Here is a 24529-nt window from a genome sequence, read left to right on the forward strand (position 1 = left end):
AGCCAGAGGATGGAGATAGGGTTCCAAAAGAATATTTTGTTTCAGTGTTCACCAGAAAGAGTGACATTTTGGGTACAGAAATCAGGGAGAGGCACTGTGTTATGATATACCAGGCCAAGCAATAATAACAATTAAGTATTTTCAGAAGGCCAGTAGAAAGATTAAAGCCAGAGTACAGGATGTGCATACTGTCAAGGGCACCACATAAAAGAAAAGAAAGATGTTCAGTGTGAGGAAAAGAGTACTCTAACTTCAGAAACAGAGTGCATTTGTGTATAGGTGTTTGACTAGGAAGAAGCAAGGGAAGCCTATAAAGATGGAGAGAAGTTGATCTTGATGAGTCAATCTATACCAAACAAAATATTGGCACCATCAGGTCTGAATAATTTGTGACAGCTAGAATGATGACAGCAGAAGGAGAGGATCAAACCTGTGAGGTGCCAGGTAAATGACAAATGAAGGTTGGAGGCTAATACAATGGGAAGAATGAAAATCAGCAGTTGCAGATAATGGCTGCTAAGCAAAATCTGCAGCTCACAGCTGAAAAAATTCCAAAGGGATGGACAATAAATGTTGGACTACTCAGCAATGTGGAACAGTGTTTTTTTTCAATTCACTTATGGGATGTGGGTGTCGCTGGCTGGGCCCAGCATTTATTGCTCATCCCTAGTTGCCCTTGAGAAAGTGGGGGTTAGCTGCCTTCTTGAACTTCTGCAGTCCACCTGCTGTGGGTTGACCCACAATGCCCTTCAGGAGGGAATTCTAGGATTTTGATCCAGAAACAGTGAAGGAATGGAGATATATTTCCAAGTCAGGATGGTGAGTAGCTTAAAGGCAAAATTGTAGTTGGTGGTGTTCCCATATCCTTGGTCATTATTCTTGTCCTTGGTCATGGGTTTGGAAGGTGATGTCTAAGAATCTTTGGTGAATTTCTGCAGTGCATCTTGTAGATAGTACACATTGCTGCAACTGAATGTGATGGGGGTAGATGATTATGGATAGTGTCAAATGCCTTGCGTGTTGTTAAAGCTGCACCCATCCAGGCAGGTGGGGAGTGTTCCATCACACTCCTGACTTATGCCTTGTAGATGGTGGACGGGCTTTGGGGAACCGGGAGGTGAGTTACTCGGCGCAGTATTCCTAGCCTCTGACCTGCTCTTGTAGCCACTGTGTTTATGTGGTTAGTTGAGTTTCTGTTCAATGATAAGCCCCAGGATTGAGAAAATGGGAGATTCAGTGATGATAATACCATTGAATGTCATGGGGTAGTGTTTAGATTGTCATAGCATGGTAATAGTCACAACCTCGCCTTTGTGTGACATGAGTGTTACTTGCCACTTCTCAGCCTAAGTCTAGGTATTGTCCAGATCTTGTTGCATTTGAACATAGACTGCTTCAGTATCTGAGGAGTTGCCATTGGTGCTGAACATTGTGCAATCATTAGCGAACATCCCCACTTTTGACCTTATAATGATGAAGCAGCTGAAGATGGTTAGGCGTAGGACACTACCCTAAGGAACTCCTACAGAGATGTCCTGGAGCTTAGATGACTGTCTTCCAATTACGACAACCATCTTCGTATGTGTCAAGTATGACTCCAACCACTGGAGAGTTTGCTCCCTGATACCAATTGATTACAGTTTTGCTAGGGCCCCTTGATGCCACTCTGGACCGAATGCAGCCTTGTTGTGAATGAGGGTAACAGACTTGAACAGATCGAGATAGAGGAAGTTGTTGTGCCAGAAATTTTGGCAAACATTAAAATTGATAAGAGCTGAGGACCAGACCAGATTTATCCGGGAAGCGAGAAAGGAGGTTGCTAAGCTGGTGGTGAAGATCTTTGTTTAAAGGCAGTCAGCATGGCTTTGTGAGGGGCAGGTCGTGCCTCACAAATCTTATTGAGTTCTTTGAGGAGGGGACGAGACAGGTTAACAAAGTTCAGGCAGTGGATGTGGTGTCTATGGACTTCAGCAAGGCATTTCTTAAGGGTCCCCATGGTAAGCTCATTCATGAAGTCAGGACATATGGGATACAGGGAGATTTGGCTATCTGGATTCAGAATTGGTTGGCTGACAAAAGGCAGAGAGTGGTTGTAGATGGAAAGCATTCTGCCTGGAGGTCGGTGGTGAGTGGTGACCCGCAGGGATTTGTTCCTGGGCCTCTGCTCTTTGTAGTTTTTATAAATGACTTGGATGAGGAAGTTGAGGGGTGGGTTAGAGAATTTGCCGATGACACAAGGGTTGGACGCGCCGTTGATAGTATTGAGGGGTCTTGTAGGCTGCAGTACAATATTGACAGGATGCAGAGTTGGGCTGAGAAATAGCAGATGGATAAGTGCAAAGTTCTGCATTTTGGAAGGAATAACTTGAATGCTGAATATATAATTAAAGACAGGATTCTTGACAGTGTGGAGGAACAGAGGTATTCAAGTACATAGATCCGTTAAAGTTGCCACCCAATTGGATAGGGTTGTTAAGAAACCATATAGTGTTTTAGCTTTCATTAACAGGGGGATCATATTTAAGAGCTGCAAGGTTTTGCTGCAAATCGATAAAACCCTGGTGAGACCACACTTGGAATATTGTGTCCAGTTCTGGTTGCCCTCTTACAGAAAAGATACACAGGCTTTGGAGAAGGTGCAAAGAAGGTTTACTGAGATGCTGCCGTGACTGGAGGGCCTAACTTATGAAGAGAGGTTGACTAAACTTGGACTTTTCTCTCTGGAGAGAAGGAGCAAGAGAGGTGACCTGATCGAGGTGTACAAGATAATGAGAGGCATAGATAGAGTTGATAGCCTGAGACTTTTCCCCAGGGCAGGATTGACTGCCACAAGGGCTTATAGTTTTAAGGTGTTAGGAGGAAGGTATAGCAGAGACAATAGAAGTAGGTTCTTTACGCAGAGAGCTGTGAACGCACGAAATGTATTGCCAGCGGTGGTGGTGGAAGCAGAGTCATTAAGTAACTTTAAACAACTGGTGGACATGCACATGGATAGCAGTGAATTGAGGGGTGATTACATTAGATTATTTTATTTTAAATTAGGATTAATCCTCGCCACAACATCGTGGGCCAAAGGGCCTGTTTTGTACTATACTTTTCTATGTTATTTATAGATAGAAACAATTTGCAGAGCTACAGGGAAAAGTAGATTAACTTTAAGTTAAATCAGTAAAGAGAGCCAGTGCAGATGTGATGGTCTGAATGGCCTCTGTCTGTTCTGTAATGAATTTGTGACCTGTAGTCGCAACCTTACTTTGACAGTTTTACCTATGAATCATTCTGTTGAGCCTTTTTACACATGTTATGCACCAGTGAATATTTGTCACTTTATGTTGACTTGATATTGCACTTTTCAATCAATATTCCAAAAGCCGCAAACCTTTCCTCAGAGTTTAACTCCTTTTATGTTCGTACTCAATAGTTTCAATCCATTTGTTCAGACATATCTCTGGAATGGGTGGGACTTGACCCAGACCTAAGAAGTAGGGACACTACCACAACTGTGAATCTGCACTGCAGCCCCTGCAAGGCCAATGTCTCCTTCCTGAGGTGCTCCCTCAAAACTGAATGCAATCCACCAGCTGGTAAGTTTTAAGCAAATAACACAAATTTCATCCCTTTGTATTGGGTCCCTTTGACATAAAGGCTTCCCTTGCAACTAGAGTAAGACAAAGGGAAACAAATTATATACGACTTAATACACCAGAGATATAATTCAAAGTTTATAGTCCAGAAGTGAGAACAATTGAGATAACTCATTAACAGCCTTGAGTGTAATGGGTACGCTTACAACATAAGTTAATACAGTGTGTCTTTCACATCTGCATTCAATGCATTTATTAGGGGTTAAGGCCCTGAAGAAGGGCTCATGCCCAAAACATCGATTCTCCTGCTCCTTGGATGCTGCCTGACCTGCTGCACTTTTCCAGCAACACATTTTCACCTCTGATCTCCAGCATCTGCAGTCCTCACTTTCTCCTCAGGGCAGTATAGAAGAGTAACATTGTCAATATATATTTAATAGATATATACAACTTTTAGACAAAGGTTGACCAAAAAAGATGTTATTTATAGTGAATGAACAGTGACTCTCATTTACAAGGAACTAAATAGGTCACCAAGACTTTCACTACACAACATACTAGCTTTGGAGTCTGATGCATTCTCTCCTGATTAATAAAGGAAAAAGGCTGTATGTAGTTTTCAGCTCAATAATTCGGAGGTCTTCAGAGATTCTATTTAAAACAGAAAGAGCAGCTATTAGACAGTGTATGTCTTTCTCGAGTCAGAGACTCAATACATTCAGTGATATTGCAGCCCCCCCTTCACTGTCCATTTCAATAAGAAATCTTTGAGAAACATTATGTTAATTTTGGCCTTATTAACTCAAATAAATTACAACTTGATTTAAATTCTTGACAATGATACATTTTGGTCCAAGGTACAAGGAAGAATTCTCCCTCTTCTCTACTGTTCTTCCACTGGGTAATTTACCTCTACCTAAGAGAGGGCAGGTAAAACAACTCTATAGAAGTCATATCCTCTCACAAAGCCCCCTTTATTGACATGTAGGTACGTGTATGGAATGAGCTGCCAGAGGATGTGGTGGATGTGGTACAATTGCAACATTTAAGAGGCATTTGGATGGGTATATGAATAGGAAGGGTTTGGAGGGATATGGAGGCTGGCAGGTGGGCCTAGATTGGGTTGGGATATCTGGTCGGCGTGGACAGTTTGGACCGAAGGGTCTGTTTCCATGCTGTACATCTCTATGACTCTATGTACATAGTACTTGATATACTAGCTTTCTCATGCCAGCTCTCAGTGAACAGAGCCCCTGACATTCCTGTTTATATCTGTCAGCCGGGTTCCCTGTTTGGACCAGAATAACAGCCCCAATCAGGGAACACATATTCCAAGAGGTCTACCTAGCTGATTTCAGTAGAATCACTACAGCAGGGAACCCCTTTTAATATGACAACCCCTTTTAATATGTACTCCCTTAATATTGCATCAAGAACATTGCCGAGTTTGCGTGCTCCAGTCTCTAGAGCAGGAATTGAACCCACAAATCTTCTAGGTATTCATTTCACAGTCTGCTTTTTAAGGCAAGTGTGGCCAAGCTCACTTGCAACTATTTGGTTTACATTTGGTTGGGAGAGGCAAGATGGAAATCTTTAATCTGGCCCATCCATCAGGGGACTGATGCAATCTGGTTGGCGAGTCATTTTATATCCTGGTCAATTTCTTTCCACATTTTATTTATCAATTGTAAATTTAGCAGCATTTAAAAATGGTACAGAACATCTAACTGCTTCCACTTGCCTTGAAGAAAGATTAAAATGACCCCCCTTTAATCTAGAAACAGCAACGGAACAGATGACAGACTGAGTAATCAACAAATACTTTGTTAAATAAAGGGAAAGAAAAGCAAATAATTTTACACTTCAAAAAAAAATTGTCATTCAATTGGCTCTCCAGAGGAGGTACTTTGATAGATTTAATTAGCCAAGGCAGGAATAGAAAATGGTGGCATGGTAATGTCACTGGACTGGTAACCTTGATATCTATGTTAATGCTCTGCAGATATGGATTCAAATCCCAACCACAACAGTTGGGGGAAATTTAATTCAATTAACTAAATATTCTGGAATTGGAAACTCATCACAGTAATGGTGACCATGAAATTATCAACTGTCACAAAAGCTTTGTTTCAGTAACACCCTTTAGGGAAGGGAATCTACCATCCTTGCATGGTCCAGGCTACATGTGACTCCTGACTCACAACAATACAGTTGGCTCTGAAGTGGCCTCCCAAGTCACTCAGCTCAAGGCACCCAGAGAAGGGTGACAATTGTTGGCCTTGCCTGGGATGCTCACGTCCCATGAAATATTAAATGAAAATGTCAAATTGATGGAGTCCTACTCTCTAAAATCAGGTCACTTTTAAGTCTGCACTGCTCATAATAAATCTCAGGAAAGTAAGGCATTGACTGCAAATGTGTATGGGGATATTAGTCGGAAATATCACAATGATAAAACCTTTAATTTTAATTCTATAATATTTCCCAAACATAGTCCAACCTGAACATTACTCACTGATATAGACCATTTGAGAAAAATGCTTCATCACTTCTCAATTACTTTATTGCAAAATATCTGACAGGAGTAACTACAGTCTATTCCAGAGGAAACTGTACATTGCATTAAGCACCTTCAAGCATGGCATTCAGAGAGAATACATCCAGTAATACATCTACCCTATTGTATCTGTGGTTGTGACTCATATTCCCTTTTAGCATAGCTCGCAGCTCAGAGCATGAGGTTGATGAATTTATCCTTTTATCTACAAAAAGCCTCTCTAAAGTAGCTTTGATAAAATATTGTTATTTCCAGAGCATTGTGAACAGAATTTTATTTCCAGATGCATCATCACACAGATTGCAAACCCATTTCAATGAATGGAACTGTTCTCTTTTTAATTGATTCTCAGGATGTGGGTGTCACTGTCAAGGTCAGCATTTATTTTGAGTCTTTAGATGTCTTTGGAAAATATTAGTGCACCTTCTTCTTGAACCATTATTCCAATACAACTGAGTGGCTTATTAACCACACTAGTATGTTTAAGTCAGACTGGGAATGGATGCTAGATTTCCTTTTTGACAGGGCATTCATGAACAAATGAGTTATTAAGGCAATCTGCCAGATGATAAACCATATCGTACCTGCAGGAAGTTACAGAACAGAAAAAACTCCTTTGCCATACTGTACTGACCAAACCTGTGAGAAACTGATAGTTTGTTTTAATGCAAATGAATACTCACTAACTACAATTGCACTTACTGAAAATTATCCAGGACTTTCACATGTATCCCGGTGGGAGAATCTATACCTACCTAATCTTGAAGCTGACTCTAAATTGCATCACTGACATAATTTTCAACAGGCGAGGGGTTGTCTAAGATATGATCTGAGTTTGCATCTTCCTGGCTGCTGGAAAATTAGAAAGAGTTGTTCACCATACTTAGAACAATAATTCTTTCTATTACCTGGATTTGTTACCATTAACTCTTGAAAGGCATTGAATCATAACTTAAAAGTAAGTGTTGAATCAATTCAGTTGGAAATCTAGAAGAAAAATATACAAAAATAATTCAATGCTAAGTTCTACTCTATTAAGAAGCCCACTTCTGAAAAGTATTAGCAAGTGCATTGCTTAAACTGGAACAAGCACACTTAAGCTTAGGTTTCATGCACATGGTTTGAGAACAAATTTGTCAGCAGGAGGATTGCTCAGACTTCAGGACTTGAGTGTCCATATTATTCTTCCAAACGTTAGACATGAAGTTTAATGAGATTGTTATAGCTTTTGATTTTGTGGGTGGGTTAGCTTGGTTGGCTGGATAGGTCGTTTGCAATGTAAAATGATTCCAACAGTGTGGGTTTAATTCCCACACCTGCTGAGGTTACTATGAACAATGCTTCTTCTCAAACTCTCTCCTCACCTGAGGCATTGTGACCCTCAAGTTAAACCACCATCAGTTCTCTCTCTAAGGGGAAAGTACACCAATAAGACTATGGTGACTTTACCTTTACTTATATTTTAATCTAAGGTAAAATGAAAGGGGCTTTGGAACTTTTCCTAACCCTGTCCAACAACAAGGTGGGGTGAAATGTCTATTAGAAATTATCGGGAGATGTAAGTTGTTTTATTGGAAAGAAGGTGGGAAACATTCACGCATGAACCAATGGCAGCAACAGTCCTGTTTACATTAATTAGATTTATAATCTCTGAAATCCCTGGAACATGGTCAGATTGTGAAGTTGCAAACACTTATGTTTCAATTTAATTTCATGATAAGCGATTAGGGGTCTCAATGTGGCAAATCAGCAATCACAAGGTCAATGTGATTCACATTATCATGGAGTTGAGCTTTGAGGAAGGGCTCAGTTTCAGAATTATCCCTGAGAAAATCACAATCTCTTCATTAGGATCTGGGGGAGGGAATGAATAAAAATTGATAAAGTCTGTCTGGTTCTCAGTACAGAAACAGAGTGGTGCTCATGCTCAGATTGAAAGGAACAATGTATGAAGGATTTGCAACAAGGATGGAAGATTTGCCTAGCCTATGCCAGATGGAGAACCTCCAGGAAAAGTAATCATAAAAGATAGTTCTTGGGTTAAAAAGGTACCTGGCTGAGAAATAAAAGTAAGCAAAGGAAACAAGCATTTGCAAGCTAAGGATCAATTTCGGTCTGGATCTGGGAAAACTGATTGCCTACTTAAGGGCAGAGTTATGTGTAGTTGTGAAGTGAATTTTTTTTTGTCGTCAGTAAAGGTGAAATTTTCTGTTCTGTAGTTGACAGTATAAGTTTACTACAATAATAGTGTTTAGCTGATAACGCTTTTAGCCTGATTGTTACAGAGAAATATCTTAAAATATGAAAAAGTGTTTATCACCCTTTTTACTATTAACGGAAAGGGTGAATTGTTTTAAGGTTGTTGGTCTCTACAGGGATAGTAATGAATGGTAGTGCCACTGACAAACATGTATGAAACAACTAGGAAGAGCATGTTTTTACTTCCCACCTTTCACAAACTCAAGACCTTCCAAAGGACTTCACAGCCAATTAAGTAGCTTTAAGATGAAGTACTAATATAAGGAAAGATATGTTTATCAATTTCCAATACCACGGACCCACTAGCAGCAGTGAGATAATGAATGCTGGTTGAAGGAGAAATATTGGTCAAGGCACAGAGAAATCCCTCACCATTTTCATATAGGGTCAGTGGATCTTTACATCTATCTGGGGATATTAAATGACAGAACGCCTAACAGTGTAGCATCCCTTCAACACTCCATTGAACCATGTCTTACATGTTGAATTGAATATGAGAGGCTTTGGATAGAGAGACTACATCTGGTTTTGCAAGGCTATGTAATGCAACAACCAAGGACCTGACAAAAGCAGAGATTATGAGTGTTTAAGTTGAGAAATTGAATATATTGTTGGATACACTGTGTACAGGGCAAACACATATTGGGTTAGATCAAGTAACCTGTGTCTTGGTTGTTTCTCAACACAATTTTTATGCCATGCATACTCAGGACAGATTTGCATTGAAAAACATCAGTACCAGTGTAGATCTGGGCTTACGGACTCTTGAGGCACATTCTCGTCATTTTCACTAAGCAAAAGGGGAATATTGTAGAGGAGAAGAATGAGGTATGAGATATTAGACTAGAAAGGATCTAGGTTAGTTACGACCAGGTGTTATCAATTCTAGAAGGAGTGAAAGTAGACAATGCCCTGGGCCAGATGGAATTTATCCGAGGATTCCCTGGGAAGGTAGGGAGGAGATAGCAGAACCTTTGGCTTTTTTATAAATGACTTAGGTGGATGAATTCGTAAATTTGCAGACGACACTAAAGTTGGTGGAGTAGTGGACAGTGTGGAAAAGTGTTACAGGTTGCAGGGGGACTTGGATAAACTGCAGAATTGGGTTGAGAGGTGGCAAATGGAGTTCAATGCAGCTAAATGTGAGGTGATGCACTTTGGGAAGAATAACAGCAAGGCAGAGTACTGGGTCAATGGAAAGATTCTTGGTCGTCTGCATGTGCAGAGGAATCTTGGAGTCCATATACATAGATCCCTAAACGTTAAACCCAGGAGGATAGTACTGTTAAGAAGGCATATGGTGTGTTAGGTTTCATTCGTAGAGGGAGTGAATTCCGGAGCTGCAATATCATGCTGCAACTATACAAAATGATGATGCGGCTTCACTTGGAATATTGTGTACAGTTCTGATCCCGATATTTTGGGAAGGATGTGGAAGCATTGGAAAAGATGCAAAGGAGATTTACCAGGATTTTGCCTGGTCTGGAGGGAAGGTCTTATGAGGAAAAGCTGAGCGACTTGAACCTGTTCTAATTGGCAAGAAGAAGGCTAAGAGGGGATTTGATAGAGACATACAAGATGATCAGAGGATTAGATAGGGTAGACAGTGAAAGTCTTTTTCCTAGGATGATTACTTCAGTGTGTACAAGGGGGCATCACAACAAATTGAGGGATGATAGATTTAAGAGAGATGTCAGAGGCAGGTTCTTTACGCAGAGAGTGGTAAGGGCGTGGAATGCCCTACCTGCTAATGTAGTCAACTCAACCACATTAGGGAGATTTAAACAATCCTCAGATAAGCACATGGATGATTTTGGGATAGTGTAGGGGACGAGTTGAGAATAGTTCACAGGTTGGCGCAACATCGAGGGCTGAAGGGCCTGTTCTCTGCTGAATTGTTCTGTGTTATGTATTCTATAATCTTGACATTACTCCAAATTTATTTAAAGTACCTTGTCTCGTCATATAGTAAACGTCTGATAAATTCTGTAGCTTGCTCCATCATCATAAGATCCCTCAACATTTTGTGGAAAGTAGCATCCATGTGACGTTTGCTTGCGTTCAGCTCATCCTGGGTTCTGGTTATCAGAAACAAAAGCATCTTCAGTCTAAAATGTTCAGGCCAAGCACATGGTTCAGTTAAAAAATTCAATATGCCTGCTCCCCGACCTCAGCTGTACATTATACATGATAAAACGTCTCCATTAGAATTCTTCCGTTAAGTGTCTGAAACCATGACTAAATTCGGAATGGAAAGGAGATTATGCTTCAGTTATACAGAGCATTGGTAGGATCACATCTAGAGTATTGGGTCCAGTGCTAGTCAGGGTGCTTAAGGATGCTAATGCATTGGAAGCAGCTCAGAAAAGGTTTACTAGACTAAGACCTAGAATGAGTAGGTTGCTTTGGAGGAAAAGTTAAATCGGCTAGATCTGTATCCTCTGGAGAAAGAGTCAGTACTGACTTAGTTGAAACATAAACGATCTTAAGGTGACTTGACCAGTTGAACATTGAAAGGAGTTTCCTCTTGTCAGGTGGAACTGGGAGTAATAGTTTTAAAATAGGGTGTTGCTCAGCTAAGACAGATGAGGGGACATATTTTTCCTCTAAGAAGATTAGGAGTCTTTGGAATTCAATTCCTTAAAGGGCAATGGATGCAGAGTCTTCAAACATTCTGAAGGCAGAGGTAGATCAATGCTTAATTAGCCAGGGGATGAAAGGTTATTGATGATGTGTAGGAATACAGAGTTGAGTTAAAACCAGATCAACCATGATCTTATAAAATGGCAGAGCAGGCTTGAAGAGACTTTCTCAAGTGGCTTACTCTTGATCTTTGTTCAAATGGAACACCCTTTAGATTCAATTAAAATTAAAAATTTGTGGAAATATTCATCAATACAGTTGCCATATCAAAACACTGAGTCATAGAGTCTGACATCACAGACAGAGACCATTCAGCCAACGCTAGACTATCTTTCAAAGGGCTATCTAATTGCCCCACTCTATCTCTATCATCCTGCATCTTTTTTATGCTTTCTTTTTGAAAGTCAGTATGGAATCCTTCATATTCCGTAGCATATGCTGGATCAGGACAATCTGCAGCACATGAGAAACCATATTTTCCAATTACCTTAAACTGGTGCACTTTGGTTATCAAACCTTCCATCAAACGGTTTCTTCACTCTTAAGCTTTTAAAAACCTTCATAATTTTGAACAATTCAACTAACTTGCTCCCTAACATAGTGAGTAAAACACATACAATAAGGAGTTGACCATTCAGCCCTTGAGTCTCCTCCACCATTCAGCAAGGTCATGGCTGATCTGATTGTAACCTCAAGCCCCATATTCCCATTTACAGCTGATAACTTTTCACCTCCTTGCTTAATTAGAATCTATCCACCTCAGTCTGACAAATCTGCTAGGACTTTGAATTTAAAACAGTATCCCCTAGTTCTTGATTCTTGCATGAAAGGAAATGTCCTCTCCACATTCACCCTGTCAAGACCCTCAGGATTTTATGTTTCAATCAATTCAACTCATGCTCTCAAAGTCTAACAGATTCAAGTCTAGAATATGCAACTTTTCCTTGTAAGATAAACCACTCATTACATATTATTACTTATTAGTCTGGTAAACCTTCTCTGAACTGCTTCCAATGAATTTACATGATGCCTTATATAAAGTGATCAATACTATGCACTTTTCTATTCCCCTCACAGTAAAGAATAACATTGCTAGCTTTCCTATTCACTTACTGTAGCTATCTGTATACCAGTATTTGTGTGATTCATGTACTAAGACACCTCCATGGTAGAAAACTGTAATGTTTCACCATTGAGAGAATATGTTGCTTTTTTATTCTTCCTGCTGAATTGGATAATTTCACATTTCCCACATTATATTCATCTGCCACATCTTTGTAGACTCACAACCTTTTTTTTTGCAGCTGCTTTATGTCCTCTTCACAACTTACTTTCCAAGTTATCTTTGTACCAACATCAGATTTGTTAATCATAACTTACATTCCTTCATCCAAGTTATTTGCATAATTTGTAAGTATTTGAGGTTCCATCAATTCCTATGGCCTTCCGCTTATTTCATCTTACCAACCTGAAAAGACCCATTTATGTCCACTCTCCATTTCCTGTTAAACAGCCAATCTTTTCTTTCTCCAGTGTGTGCATGCTCAATCCCCACCACACCATCAGTTGGGTTTATATTTGTTTTTATGACCACTGACAATTTATTGTCAATTGCAGCCAAAACATTTCTCCTCTCCCTATAATGGAAAAGGGCATTTTTCTATTTGGTGTAACAATGTCCAGTTTCTAGTGTCACTTGTAAAAATGTTATCAATTGTATGTGAACGTTACTGAGGGGTAGTTCGCTCATCACTTTAAACTATCTTATTATTTAACAGATTTAGAAAGGCGATGCATTCCCCAACTCATTGCTCTAGTGTTGATTGAGGGGGGATTGATTGACGTTGATGCTCTTGTTTATACATTTCATGATTGTAAAGTTCAATCACATTCAGATGCAGTTTGAAGTCCCAAAATCTTCCATGTTCTCCAATGCTGAGCCCCTGCCCACACCCAGTGTGTCCCTGCCATGCAACTCCCCACTGCCCCCAAGCATCCATGTATCTTTTCCCCATCAGTGATTCCAGATGTTTTCTAGCAGCTATTTCACCAACCAGTTTGCTGTAGTCATTGGTGAAAATTGCGTCTGAATGTCGTTTTGCTCTGGAGGAATGGAAAGAACCACACAGACAGTTTTGATATAGGGGACTTTTGAGAGATTTATGAAAATAAATGATTAATTACAAAACTATTGGACAATTTGTGCAGAACTGTTGGATCAGTCTCTGAAAGGAAGGGTTCTCTGGACTTTGCCCCCCAACATCAACTACTCTTCCCTTGCAATTGTTTCTTATTTATAAACCATTCAAACACACACCAGCACTTGCCGAAACAGTATGGCTACTGAGAAGTCATGTGCTCAACAGTAATGGGAGTAAGAGATTGCCTTAGGCATAAAGGTTGGGCCTGTACTCTGGATGTCAGCAGAAAGGGAGGCAATCTTCTTGGAAGAGATTCTGAGGCGCTTCTTGGGAGAGGAAAGAATCGAACAGTGGGCACAGTTCATAAATAAAATGTATTTCATTTAAGATAGAAATGAGGAGATAATTCTGCTCTCAGTTGCACCTCTTGGGAATTCTCTTCCTATGAGCATTGAAGGCAAAGTTACTGAATATGTTCAAATCTGCTCTAACAGATTTTCTTTTTAAAATCAAAAAGGAGTCAAGGGTTATAGGGCTGGGGAGGGAAATTAGACAAGAGCAATAAGGCTGCAACCAGATCAATCGCAAATTGAGTTTGAACGTGGAACAGGCTCTAAGGTGTGAATGACCTGCACCTGTTCTTTTTTTCCTAAGTTTTAATGTAGATCATTGTGCTGGACCAATATAGTGAGCAGTTCTGAATGTTTTTTGTTTAAATATGCAGGATTGGCAATGTAATTCTCTCACCTTGGCATGCTTGCGGACAACTGGTAATAGACTTTGTCTCTGTCTGACAATGGGTTTTGGTAAATGTCACTATCAGCTGTCACTGGTGATTGTGACTGATCCTCACTGGACTGTCCATCGAAACCAACAGCATTTCGCAGCCTGAAGGTCAGAGGTAAATAAAGTCAGTCCAACTATAGTCAGCCTTGATGGAGCCATCACTGGCGTCAGATTACGAATTAGCATGGGTCTGATTATAAACAGCATAAGGCTGGCTCACAATGTGTTGGTGTAACTCAGTGGCCACAGTGCAGACAAGCAGCATAGACAGAACCAAATATGGCGACAATCCAAACTATGGAAAGTATCAAAATAACAGAAACTAATTGTATAAAAGGGTGATATGTACGCAATTTGAGGCACAAGTGATTTTGTCACTATCTGTAGGCACTGGTTACTTTATCGTTGAAGTTTTCCAGACGATTTCCCCTACGTACCGATTAGGACAAACCTCGAATTACCTAATCGTGGCCCAACACAGGATCACTGCACTTCTACTCCAACAGCAATCGGGACAGACTAAAGGAAGCCGTTCGCAATAAACAGCGAAAATCTCAATCGGATGGATGCCCTCCTCTTCACCCGGGACAGTCGGGTGAAGAAGGGCTTATGCCCGAAACGTCGATTCTCCTGTTCCCTGGATGCTGCCTGACCTGCTGCGCTTTTCCAGCAACACATTTTCAGCTCTGATCTCCAGCATCTGCAGACCTCACTTTCTCCTCAGTCGGGGAATTATTCAGCGTTACTATCCAGTGTGTGCCATACGTAATGTTACATTGATATTGAAATCCAGGATAGTCCACTGGAAAGAGTTGGGAGGGAATCTCAGATTGCACACTCCCCATTCAATCTGCAGAGTGTAGTCTAAGGCGACTTGTGGTTTTTGTAGGAGTGTTATAACATCTGCAGCTCATAAACAGGTTATTCATCGTAACATTGATCCATGTTGACGTCTCCGCTTTCCGACCTCATCACCTCATTCTCCCAGTGACTCTTTCCCACTCCACCCACCCCCACCCCCGCCACACAGATCTAGCTTTCCCTTGAAATGTGTACAATTTTGCTGTGGTTCTGTTCCTAGAGCATGGCACTCATCCACAAACTGCATCAACAAACACATCGACCTGGACCCAATATACCGGCCACTACAGCGGACAGCTGAAACTGACAACCGGAAGCTGCAGGGACAGGCCACTATAAATGCCGGAGGAGACACCACAGAAGCGCTTCACAGGAGGCTCCCAAGCACTGAGGATGTCACCTAGACAGGGGACGAAACGTTTGCAACAAAAACTTCCAGCTCGGCGAAATGGAATTGAGTGCCTTTGGAAGCTGGAGAGAAAGGGGGGAGTGAACTTACCCCAGGTGGGAGTAGGTTCCGAGGGCCGCGAACCCCGATGTGCGGGAGCAGAACACATTCAGAAGAGCGAAAAGCGTCAGGAAGTGGGAGCTGAGCCGGATCATCATTGCGTCGGGTCCTGAAATCCAACACAAAAAGGCGTTACCTCACTCGGCTGAATGGGTTCCGACCTGTGTCCTGGCTGAAAAATTAGGGAAGTCCACTTTGGGGGGAATGTGGGGTGACGGAATAAAAGGATCAAAGTTCGCCCTTCAATCTTTCTTGGAAATAAGACATACTCGACTCGAAATTCTAATCTATTATCTCTCAAACCCATTTCTCTCATTCTCTCTCTCACACACACACGCACAATAACTATCAATTCGTCTGGAAATACATGGGAAAGTACACTGTTAAAAATGATGCAGTTTTGCATTTTCCAGAAACAAATTTATCGACCGAAAGCCAGTTGAAAGGCTTACCAGATAGTGCATTACATTGTTGCTTTAGGATGTAGTTGGAGGTTTGGTCGCTGCCCTTGGTGCTGAATTGGACAACGTGAAACTTAAGCACAAACGATCTCTTTCAGTTGTTTGCGTCTGTTTCTGATCCTCTGACAATTTCTTTAGCTCTCTGTCTCTCTCTCTTTCTCGCAGTAAAGTCGAGATCTCCTAGTTCTCTTCAAGTCCCAGGACTGGAACTCTGATATCCAACACTCAGAAACTTGTGGGTTTTATACGACAGAGCAAGTCACCGTCCACGTGGAGCAGTCACGCTTCAGTTCCAAAGAAAAAAAGGACAAAATACATACACAAGGACGTCATCGGCATTCCCTATGGAATGAGAACACGTAGTCAAAGCCGGTTTAACAACTTATCGTGGGAGGTGCTTGTAATGCGTGGTCATCTCCAGAGCCTGATCTCTTCTGTATATTGAAATGTTCAGCGTCAAATTCCAAACTTTCTCCGACTTCTAATGTCCCTCCATTAGAAATGTGCATGTTTCAACAGTCCCCACCCCCCTACCGGATAGAATCTTACAGCACGGAAGGAGACATCACAATGCCTTTCTATTAAAACTAACCAATATCTTAACCCCACAAATTTCGCTCCTACAACTAATGATCTAGTTCTTTTTGAAAAAAACGTTTCAAAGTTGTGTATCTCAATCACATCTCACTCCCTCTATAAAGTGTTAATGTTTCCTTTGGATCTTTTGCCAATTATCTTAAATTTGTACCTTTTGGTTACTGACCCATTGGTCACAGTCTCTTCTCATGCCCTCTTCATTTTCAATCCCTCTATTAAATTTCCCCTTAACCTCGAATGAACAGGAACAGTCTCAGTCTTTCCACGTCATGAAAAAACAAATCGCTTTTATAAATCTATTTAGATATGGCTGAATTGTCTGTACAACTGATGAATAGCTAAAAAACACCCAAATACAATAATTCGAGCAATTGAACATGACCTGGACATTAGAATTTTGCAAATTTAGATTTTGTACTTAATGATATTTCTTCCCCACCTCCAATTGCCGTGGCATGAGATGCAGAATAGATACACACGACTGTATATGTCTGTATCAATTTTGGTAGAATATGATATTAGGAATTTATACATGGCACATTACCTTGTCAGCGATGAAATTATTAATCAAAAGATTACTTTTTTGTACCAACAAACTAAGACAAAAGGGAAAATTAATCCCAATTGTAAACTGTCTCGGTATAATCGGTTTGCGTGCAATTGCAATTCAGTCAATGGTTTGAATGTATTAAGTGACAGTTTAGGAAGAGCCTGTCGATACCATGGGTGGGTTAGCAAAGGTAATCTAATGAAGGGTTCACAAAGTTTATGTATGGATTAATGGAAGCGGCGACTGCAGCAGAATCTAATCGAAGAGTTCAGAGAGTTTGCGTTCAAAACAGTCAATGGTTGGTTGATAGTGGGGCAGTGGTAGTGTCTCTATCTCTGAAGTTCCGAGGCCGAGGTTCAAGTAATATCTATTTCATAAAGACATATTATAACCTGTCGGTTCACAATGTTGAGTGACAGTAGAAGCGAGACTCCCGAATCTCTTCTGTGTAAAAACAGACCCAGAACTGAGGGGATGGTAGAAGGCAGTAAACGTAAGGGAACTTGTGTCACAACAACGACATTAAATGGCTGGGTACAACATTATTCCGGGAAACATGCACGACATTTCTTCAGATTACTTACATGGAGGAGGCAAATTTAGGATTAGTTTACTCAAGGAATTCAAGAGAATTTGCGTGTAGAATCATTCATATCCAGAAACGAAGTGGTGTGGAATTTAGATGAATTCCAGATTAATTGAATGCTCAGTAAGTATTCTCTGGGAACATTTTGAAAATTAATGGAATATGTCATAGATGGCCTCTATGGAGGAAACGTTGGATACTCGAGAGTAAATTACAATCGTAACTCAACAAATCTGTTCAATTCGTTAATCAATGGATACCTAATTGCAAGTTATGGGCTACGATTTAACAAAGGTTTGGTTGGGTTAGGGATACCTGGGAATTAAAACAAAAACGTTTTTGTTCCGGAGCAGAAGTGCTCTTATATACACCTGGAGCACGTGGAACTCGAATTCAGGTCTCTCGATCTCGGGATAGAGACACTACTACTGTACAGCAAGAGAACCCCAGGGATGCTATAGGTGGGGTTCTAATAAGGTAATCCTGTTAATCTGACAATTCACTGAATTCAATATGAGAAAATGGTCGGTTACCTGGATCCCATTCCCAAATCAGACCATTTAGATTGCGTTTTAGTGGGCTTTGTTTGTAGATATCTAACTGGCCAGATGGCTGATTACTGGTGATAGTTAATGATAAAAGAAAGCCATGGTAATTTGGTGGTGGAAAAGCAGCTCAGTTGTGCGTGATAGCTCTTCTGGGTAATAAAAAAAATCTAGATTGTGTTTACCTCTAGACCAAGTGGCCTGGGTGCAAGTCCTACCTGCCCCAGAGGTGTGGATTAGCATCTCTGAACAGGTCCATTAGAAAATATCTAGATCGCTTTAAGGGTTGAATGGCACAGTGTTAGTGTAACTACCTCTGGTCCTGAAAGCCTGGGTAAAGCGCCACCTGCTCTCGAAGCATGTCATAACCCATTTGAACAGATTGCTTCAAAGCATCTATCTGGATTGCGTTGTGATTTTCCTCCAATGGCTTAGCTGCTAGATTGGACGACTATAGTGTGTCACAAAATAAATTGTGTTGAGGAGGGCTCCTGTGAAACAGTGATAGTGTCCCTACTTTTGAGCCAGGAAGCGTAAATTCAAGTCCCAGCAGCTCCAAAGGTGTAATAACATCTCTGACAGGTTGATTAGTTGCATTGAAAACTGATTAAATAATGTATTAGATTTGTGTTGAGCTTTTGTGGTGCAGTGGCAAAATCCCTACCTTTGAAACAGGAGGCCTGGGTTCATGCACCATTTGTTCCAAAGGGGAAAGCTAATAATCGTGATCCAAACTCAGCGAATGTTTTCAATAGGAACCAGCAGCTGATTAATGAGTTGACATGCACGAAATCTTCTTTGCTCTTTTGTCAACACATTCACCCTTAAGTCAGACACAAAAACATCTGTTTTGAATAATGTTTCTTTTATGTTTGAACTTAACAATCAAACGCATTGAAGGAATTTATCTTTTGTTCTCTAGTTTGTGAGAACATTCATTTAAAATAAAATCTTCCGATTTTGTTACGGAGTGCAGGCATTTGTTTTTCTTTTGTTAACATTTTTGTTTGACTCACCCAGTTCGAACTGAGTGCAACAGATCATCAAACGGAAGTTGAATGTGTTCTCGTGAGCTGCATTGAAAGCTGATTAAATAATGTATTTTGATTCATGTGTCTTTAATTTTCTGCTTCCCTAATTAAGAGTACACTTGGCGTATTTGGAACTGAATGAATTAAGTGATCTTTAACTTTCTGTAGTATTTTAGTATTTGGTGGTGGTATTAAAGTGAAGGTGCCCAGATCGTGAGGGAGTTCTAACAATATTTGGACTAACCATCATCTGCGCAGTTGATATAGAAATTCAACTTTAAAATGTTAGTAAAGCTTTCTCATATTTATTAAGTTTCCATGTTCTAACGAATGTCACTGTGTATTGTATTAGGTCAACTTGTTCTGGATCATTTTGAAACTAAGTTGATAACACTTAGTTCTGATGAGAAAAAGCCTGTTGGACACCAGGGAGTGAGTCATATCCCAATCAAATTCAGATCACAAAACCTTTTTAAGAACCACTTGAAAGTGAGAATCTCGGTAAATTAAATCTTTAGAGATATCTGGGATAACTTAAAAGAAAAATAATTTTTAGTATGGATGTGTCTTTTTCAAAGTCTACAATTGTTGTCTATTCTTGATGAAGGGCTTATGTCCAAAACATCGAGTCTCCTGCTCCTTGGATGCTGCCTGACCTGCTGTGCTTTTCCAGCACCACCTTTTTTGACTTGGAATTGTTGCCTATTCCTAATTAATCCTGAAAGCCAGTGATGGCTTTTACACTGAAACACTGCAGTCCTGAAATTAACTTGCTCGCAAAGTGTAATGAGGGCAGTTAAGATTTTTGACACTTGCACTGTGGAGATTATTTAACTTGATAAGGATTGATTCAATCTTAGGAAATCCATTTTATCCATTTTCTGAATTGCCTTGTGTGAGGTATTGAGTCAAGTGTTTAATGCTGGAAAAGCACAGTCGGTCAGGCAGCATCTGAGGAGCAGGAGAATCGACGTTTCGGGCAGAAGCCCTTCATCAGGAATCTGCTTTATGGCAGAGGGGATGACCTCGAGGCGGGGGGGTGGAATGAGAGAGGGACTCACTTAAGATCCTTGTAGAGAGAGGAGGAGAACTTCTTCAAGGTAGGCATCCTTGGAAGAGGCTTCACAGTAAGGTTAAAAGCAACTGATAGAAAGTGAGGACTGCAGATGTTGGCAATCAGAGTCGAAAGCGTGGTGCTGGAAAAGTATCCGACGAGGAGGAGAATTCAGGCATAAGCCCTTCATCAGGAATCTTGTTTTGTGAGGTATTGCTGATTTCAATTTAAATGATCATTTAGTGAATTATGGTTACCTGGATTTGAGTTCCAGATGGGATCTAATTAAAGATTTTTAATCAGTAAGGCAAGTTATGGGGATATGCAGGAAAGTGAAGATGAGGATGATTAGATCAGCCATGACCTCATTAAATGGTGGAGCACACTAACTTGGCCAAATGGTCTACTTCTGCTCCTTAATGAGTTTGGTTGCTACTTATATAAAATAATTGAAATCTATGAACAACAGTCATAATGTAGGAAGATAAGCATTTGTAATAAAGACAAAAGACCTGATGTTTATTTTCAATATGTTGCTATTTCAGATTTCCAAGAATTTACAGTTTTTTTGCTTTTTAAGGTTGGAGATGGATAATCTTGGATAAATAGTCTCTTAAATGAATAACTATGTCAAGCCTTGCAGAAATTAAGAAATGTCTCCCTTCAGAATGCAACAAGAGCTGATGTTGATTTATATCTCACACTAATTCTGAGAGTGACTTTATTTGAGAGTTTAAGATCAATCTTGCAACTAGAAATACTTGGTAATTAAATGGATGTTTTGTCTGACACAGAAATCTAATGGATTTAGCAATGTAACTGAATTGTTTTAGTTAAAAGTCAGTTTGGATGAGGACCCAATTTTCTCCTCTTTTGCCCACTATTCCCTATAACCACCACCAAATGTAAGCTTACCCATGCTTTTGATGGAATTTGAATAAATCCCCATCCAACCATATAGTTTGAAATGGGATGAAATTAAGAGCTCATCAATGAGGGCATGAGAATATGTATAAGAGTGCAGATTTGCACTGAATCACTAAAGCACTGCTATAGGTAGCCAGAACACATTCCTTTGTTTAAACCTCCCATTACTGAAAATAAAAAATGTATTATTGCTATTTGTGGGATCTCCTGTTGTTTTTGTATTTTCCTCCATTATGACAGTGACAATGTTTTGTAAGAATGGATAAAGTGTGAAGCTGGAAAAAACACAGCATGTCAAGCATCATCAGAAGAGAAGAGGAGTTGACATTTCAGGTCAGAACCTTTCATGCTTTGTGGGCAGTGAAGACAATGGTGATTTCTTGAGGTCATCAAAAGCACTATGTCATGCAACTGCCTCCCTAATTTGTTCATTGTAATAAAGGTATGACAGCAATATTTTTGTCTCAAGCATTTTTTTTGTCAGCATCTGCTCAGCGGTAGCACTCTCACTCCCAAAATCTGAAGCTTTTGTTCATTCAAGTTCCATCCAGATTTGAGCCTGCAATCTTGATGGTCATGCAAAAGTTGCTACACTGTTAGAGATATCATCTACCAAATCAATGTATTGAAACAAACCTCGTGGACCCTAGCAGTTGAAAGTAAAAGTTTATCATGATTGAGATCACATCAAGAGAAATACCAAGGAATGCAGCATGAAGCAATGTGACTTAAGTGGTGTTTGAAATCACAATTATCCATTCACATTACACAGACATCTGCTTGAATATATTAACAGCCAGAGAAACACACCGTACCCTTTATTGCAATCACATTCACTAACACACTTTAGCACTCACCTTGGCGTAATGTCAGAGTAAGGAGCCATCCATTTAAGACAGAAATGAGGAGGAGTTTCTTCTCTGAGAGGCTGGTGATCCTGAGGAATCCTTTCTGCAGAGGGCTGTCAAGGCTGGGTCATTAACTATGTTTATGACTGAGATAGATTTTCAATCATTAAGAAAATCAGGGGTGATAAGCAGAAGGCAGGTGCAATGACAAGCTCTATATTAATGAATATGAAATTACAGAATTGTAGAATCCCTACAGTGCAGAATGAGGCCATTCAGCCCATTGTTAGTACTGGTTTTCTGCAGAAGCCTGGTGTCAACCCCAGCCCCACCTTTCTCGTATTCTGACAAATTCCTCTGCTTCAGACAATGATTGAATTCTTCGACTGACATGATTTAATCGCCACTAAAGTTTCAGGTGGGACATTCCAAAATGCCAACCACTGACTGTTTTAAAACAAGTCTTTGTCATATATTCACAGCTTCTTTCATCAATCATCTTAAATCTGTGTCACTTTATTCTTGATCCTTCCAATAATGTAGTTTCTCCCTGGGTCCTCTGTAGATACTCCTTATGATTTAGTACACCCCATTAAAATCTGTTCCCAATCCTAACTTCTCCATGGAGACTACCCCAGCTTCTGCAGTCGATTCTCAACTTTGGTACCAATCACCTTAATCTTTTCTGCACCCTCTCCAACATGTACATATTCTTCTTTAAGTGTGTTACCTGGAACTTGACACTACTTCACTTGTGACCAAATCATACCCTGTTTTATACAGGGTCACTATAGCTAGGAGGGTTGGTTAGCTTATTTGGCTAGATGTTTGGTTTATACTGTAAAGTAATGATAACAACATGGTCCAATTCCTGCACTGATTGAGGTTACCATGATTAGCTGTCCTTCTCAACCTTTCCCCCTCCACTGAGGCTTGTTAACCCTCCAGGAGAAAGTGAGGTCTGCAGATGCTGGAGATCAAAGTTGAAACTTTATTGCTGGAACAGCACAGCAGGTCAGGCAGCATCCAGGGAACAGGAGATTCAACGTTTCGGGCACAGGCCCTTCTTCAGCATTCCTGAAGAAGGGCCTGTGCCCGAAACGTCGAATCTCCTGTTCCCTGGATGCTGCCTGACCTGCTGTGCTGTTCCAGCAATAAAGTTTCAACCTTGTTAACCCTCCAGGTTAAATTGCTTCCAGCTGACAGTCTCTCATGAGAAAGCAGTTCAATCGGAGAATGATAGTTTTACTTGTGTTAAACCTTCCTTGATATTGTAACCTATACCACTATTTATATGGTCCAGGACTCTACTGTATTATTTTAAATAACACTCTCAGTCACTTAACCTATCTACATTCCTTGGTAGGCGCTTTATATCATCTTCACAACTAACTTTCCTACCTGCCTGTTGCATCATCAGCAATTTAGCAATCATACCTTCCATCCCTTCATCTATATCAATGATCAAGTTAGGTCCCAGCACTGATCCCTGTGGCATGACAGTCATGATGTCTTGCAAACCAGAAAATTACTCATTATTAAGTTTTCTGTTAGCTTGTTAATCTTTTACCCATGTTTATATATTCTCCTCATGCCAAGTGCTTTTAATTTTCACCAACTTTGTGACATCTAATCAAATGAATTCTAGAGATCTAAATACAGTACATCTACCAGTTCTACTTTATCAGCAGCATTTCACAATGTTAAAGAAATTCAGTAAATTGAAAGAGAAATCATGTTTAATCACAAAACTTTGAATTTTTCAAATTAAATATAATATCTACAACAACAGCTTTTAAATCCTTCCTCAGATAACTGTTTGTAGTTTGGTGCTTTCTGCCTATCTCCCCTTTTGCGTAAAGGACTTATATTTCCCATCTGATTCTTTTGCAACCTATCTCAACTCCTGCCAGTGGAAACAGGTTCTCTCTCCTTATTCAATGCTCAGCCTGATCAAAAGTGTGGCGTTGGAAAAGCACAACCATTCAGGCAGCATTCAACGAGCTGGAGAGTTGATGTTTCAAGCATAAGCTATGGAGAGCTGAAACTTGAAATGTTGCCTGTTCTGCTCCTTGGATGTTGCTTGACATGTTGTCTTTTTCCAGGATCACAGCTTTCGACTCAGATGTCCAGCATCTGCAGTCCTCACTTTGTCTTAGCTCAACCCTTGTGGTTCCCCTTTCATTGGTCTCTTTAGGACATATTTGGGTCACTTCAGAATATAAAGGTAATCTGCTTGCAAGGTTGCATTTATAAGGCAAACTGTTTGGACACAGGGATCCAGCGCTGCTTATCATTACAGCTTCCTGACTGAAGTGTGGTAATTGCTGAACAGATTACAGAAGGTCAAGCAAACTTTCTCTTAGTTCATCCAACATATTGTGTGCCGAAAGAATTGGCCTTTGAATTATTTTCCTGTTCTCTGCTGGCATTTATACCTCAACTACACCCAAACTTAGATTACTTCCCATTCTTGTCAGCTTCTTGACAATGCATGTCCATGTTCTTTGTGTTTAGATAAGTGTGTTATGCCCTAAACAAATGAAGGTATATGCTGCTTCCCTTTACTGCATGGGGATCTGTCAGTTGTT

At 40.3% G+C, this 24529-nt stretch overlaps 2 protein-coding genes across 25 annotated transcripts in view; both read right to left on the reverse strand.

The window, feature by feature from the left end:
* The window catches only part of LOC122548150 (myc target protein 1 homolog), a 154563-nt gene that overhangs the window by 93806 nt on the left and 36228 nt on the right, over window positions 1-24529 (reverse strand). The window lies entirely within an intron of this gene.
* The window catches only part of LOC148148901 (uncharacterized), a 95861-nt gene that overhangs the window by 42730 nt on the left and 28602 nt on the right, over window positions 1-24529 (reverse strand). For 9 of the 24 annotated variants that reach the window (XM_087991073.1, XM_087991074.1, XM_087991084.1 and 6 more), the window contains exons 3-9: window positions 21948-22084; window positions 18743-18901; window positions 15792-16142; window positions 15331-15448; window positions 13932-14072; window positions 10353-10478; window positions 3104-4235 (exon numbers count right to left, since the gene is read on the reverse strand). In XM_087991073.1, the coding sequence (XP_087847199.1) occupies window positions 4142-4235; window positions 10353-10478; window positions 13932-14072; window positions 15331-15437 (468 nt within the window). In that variant the 5' untranslated portion in view covers window positions 15438-15448; window positions 15792-16142; window positions 18743-18901; window positions 21948-22084 and the 3' untranslated portion in view covers window positions 3104-4141. Of the gene's footprint in view, window positions 1-3101; window positions 4236-6896; window positions 6994-7049; window positions 7129-10352; window positions 10479-13931; window positions 14073-15330; window positions 15449-15791; window positions 16143-18742; window positions 18902-21947; window positions 22085-24529 lie in introns of those variants that run through there. The other 15 variants (XM_087991079.1, XM_087991076.1, XM_087991087.1 and 12 more) reach the window with 15 other exon arrangements.

The sequence above is a fragment of the Chiloscyllium plagiosum genome, unplaced genomic scaffold, assembly GCF_037043375.1.
Source record: "Chiloscyllium plagiosum isolate Xiang-an unplaced genomic scaffold, Cpla_swu_hap1 HiC_scaffold_10, whole genome shotgun sequence".
In the NCBI taxonomy this organism is placed as follows: domain Eukaryota; kingdom Metazoa; phylum Chordata; class Chondrichthyes; order Orectolobiformes; family Hemiscylliidae; genus Chiloscyllium; species Chiloscyllium plagiosum.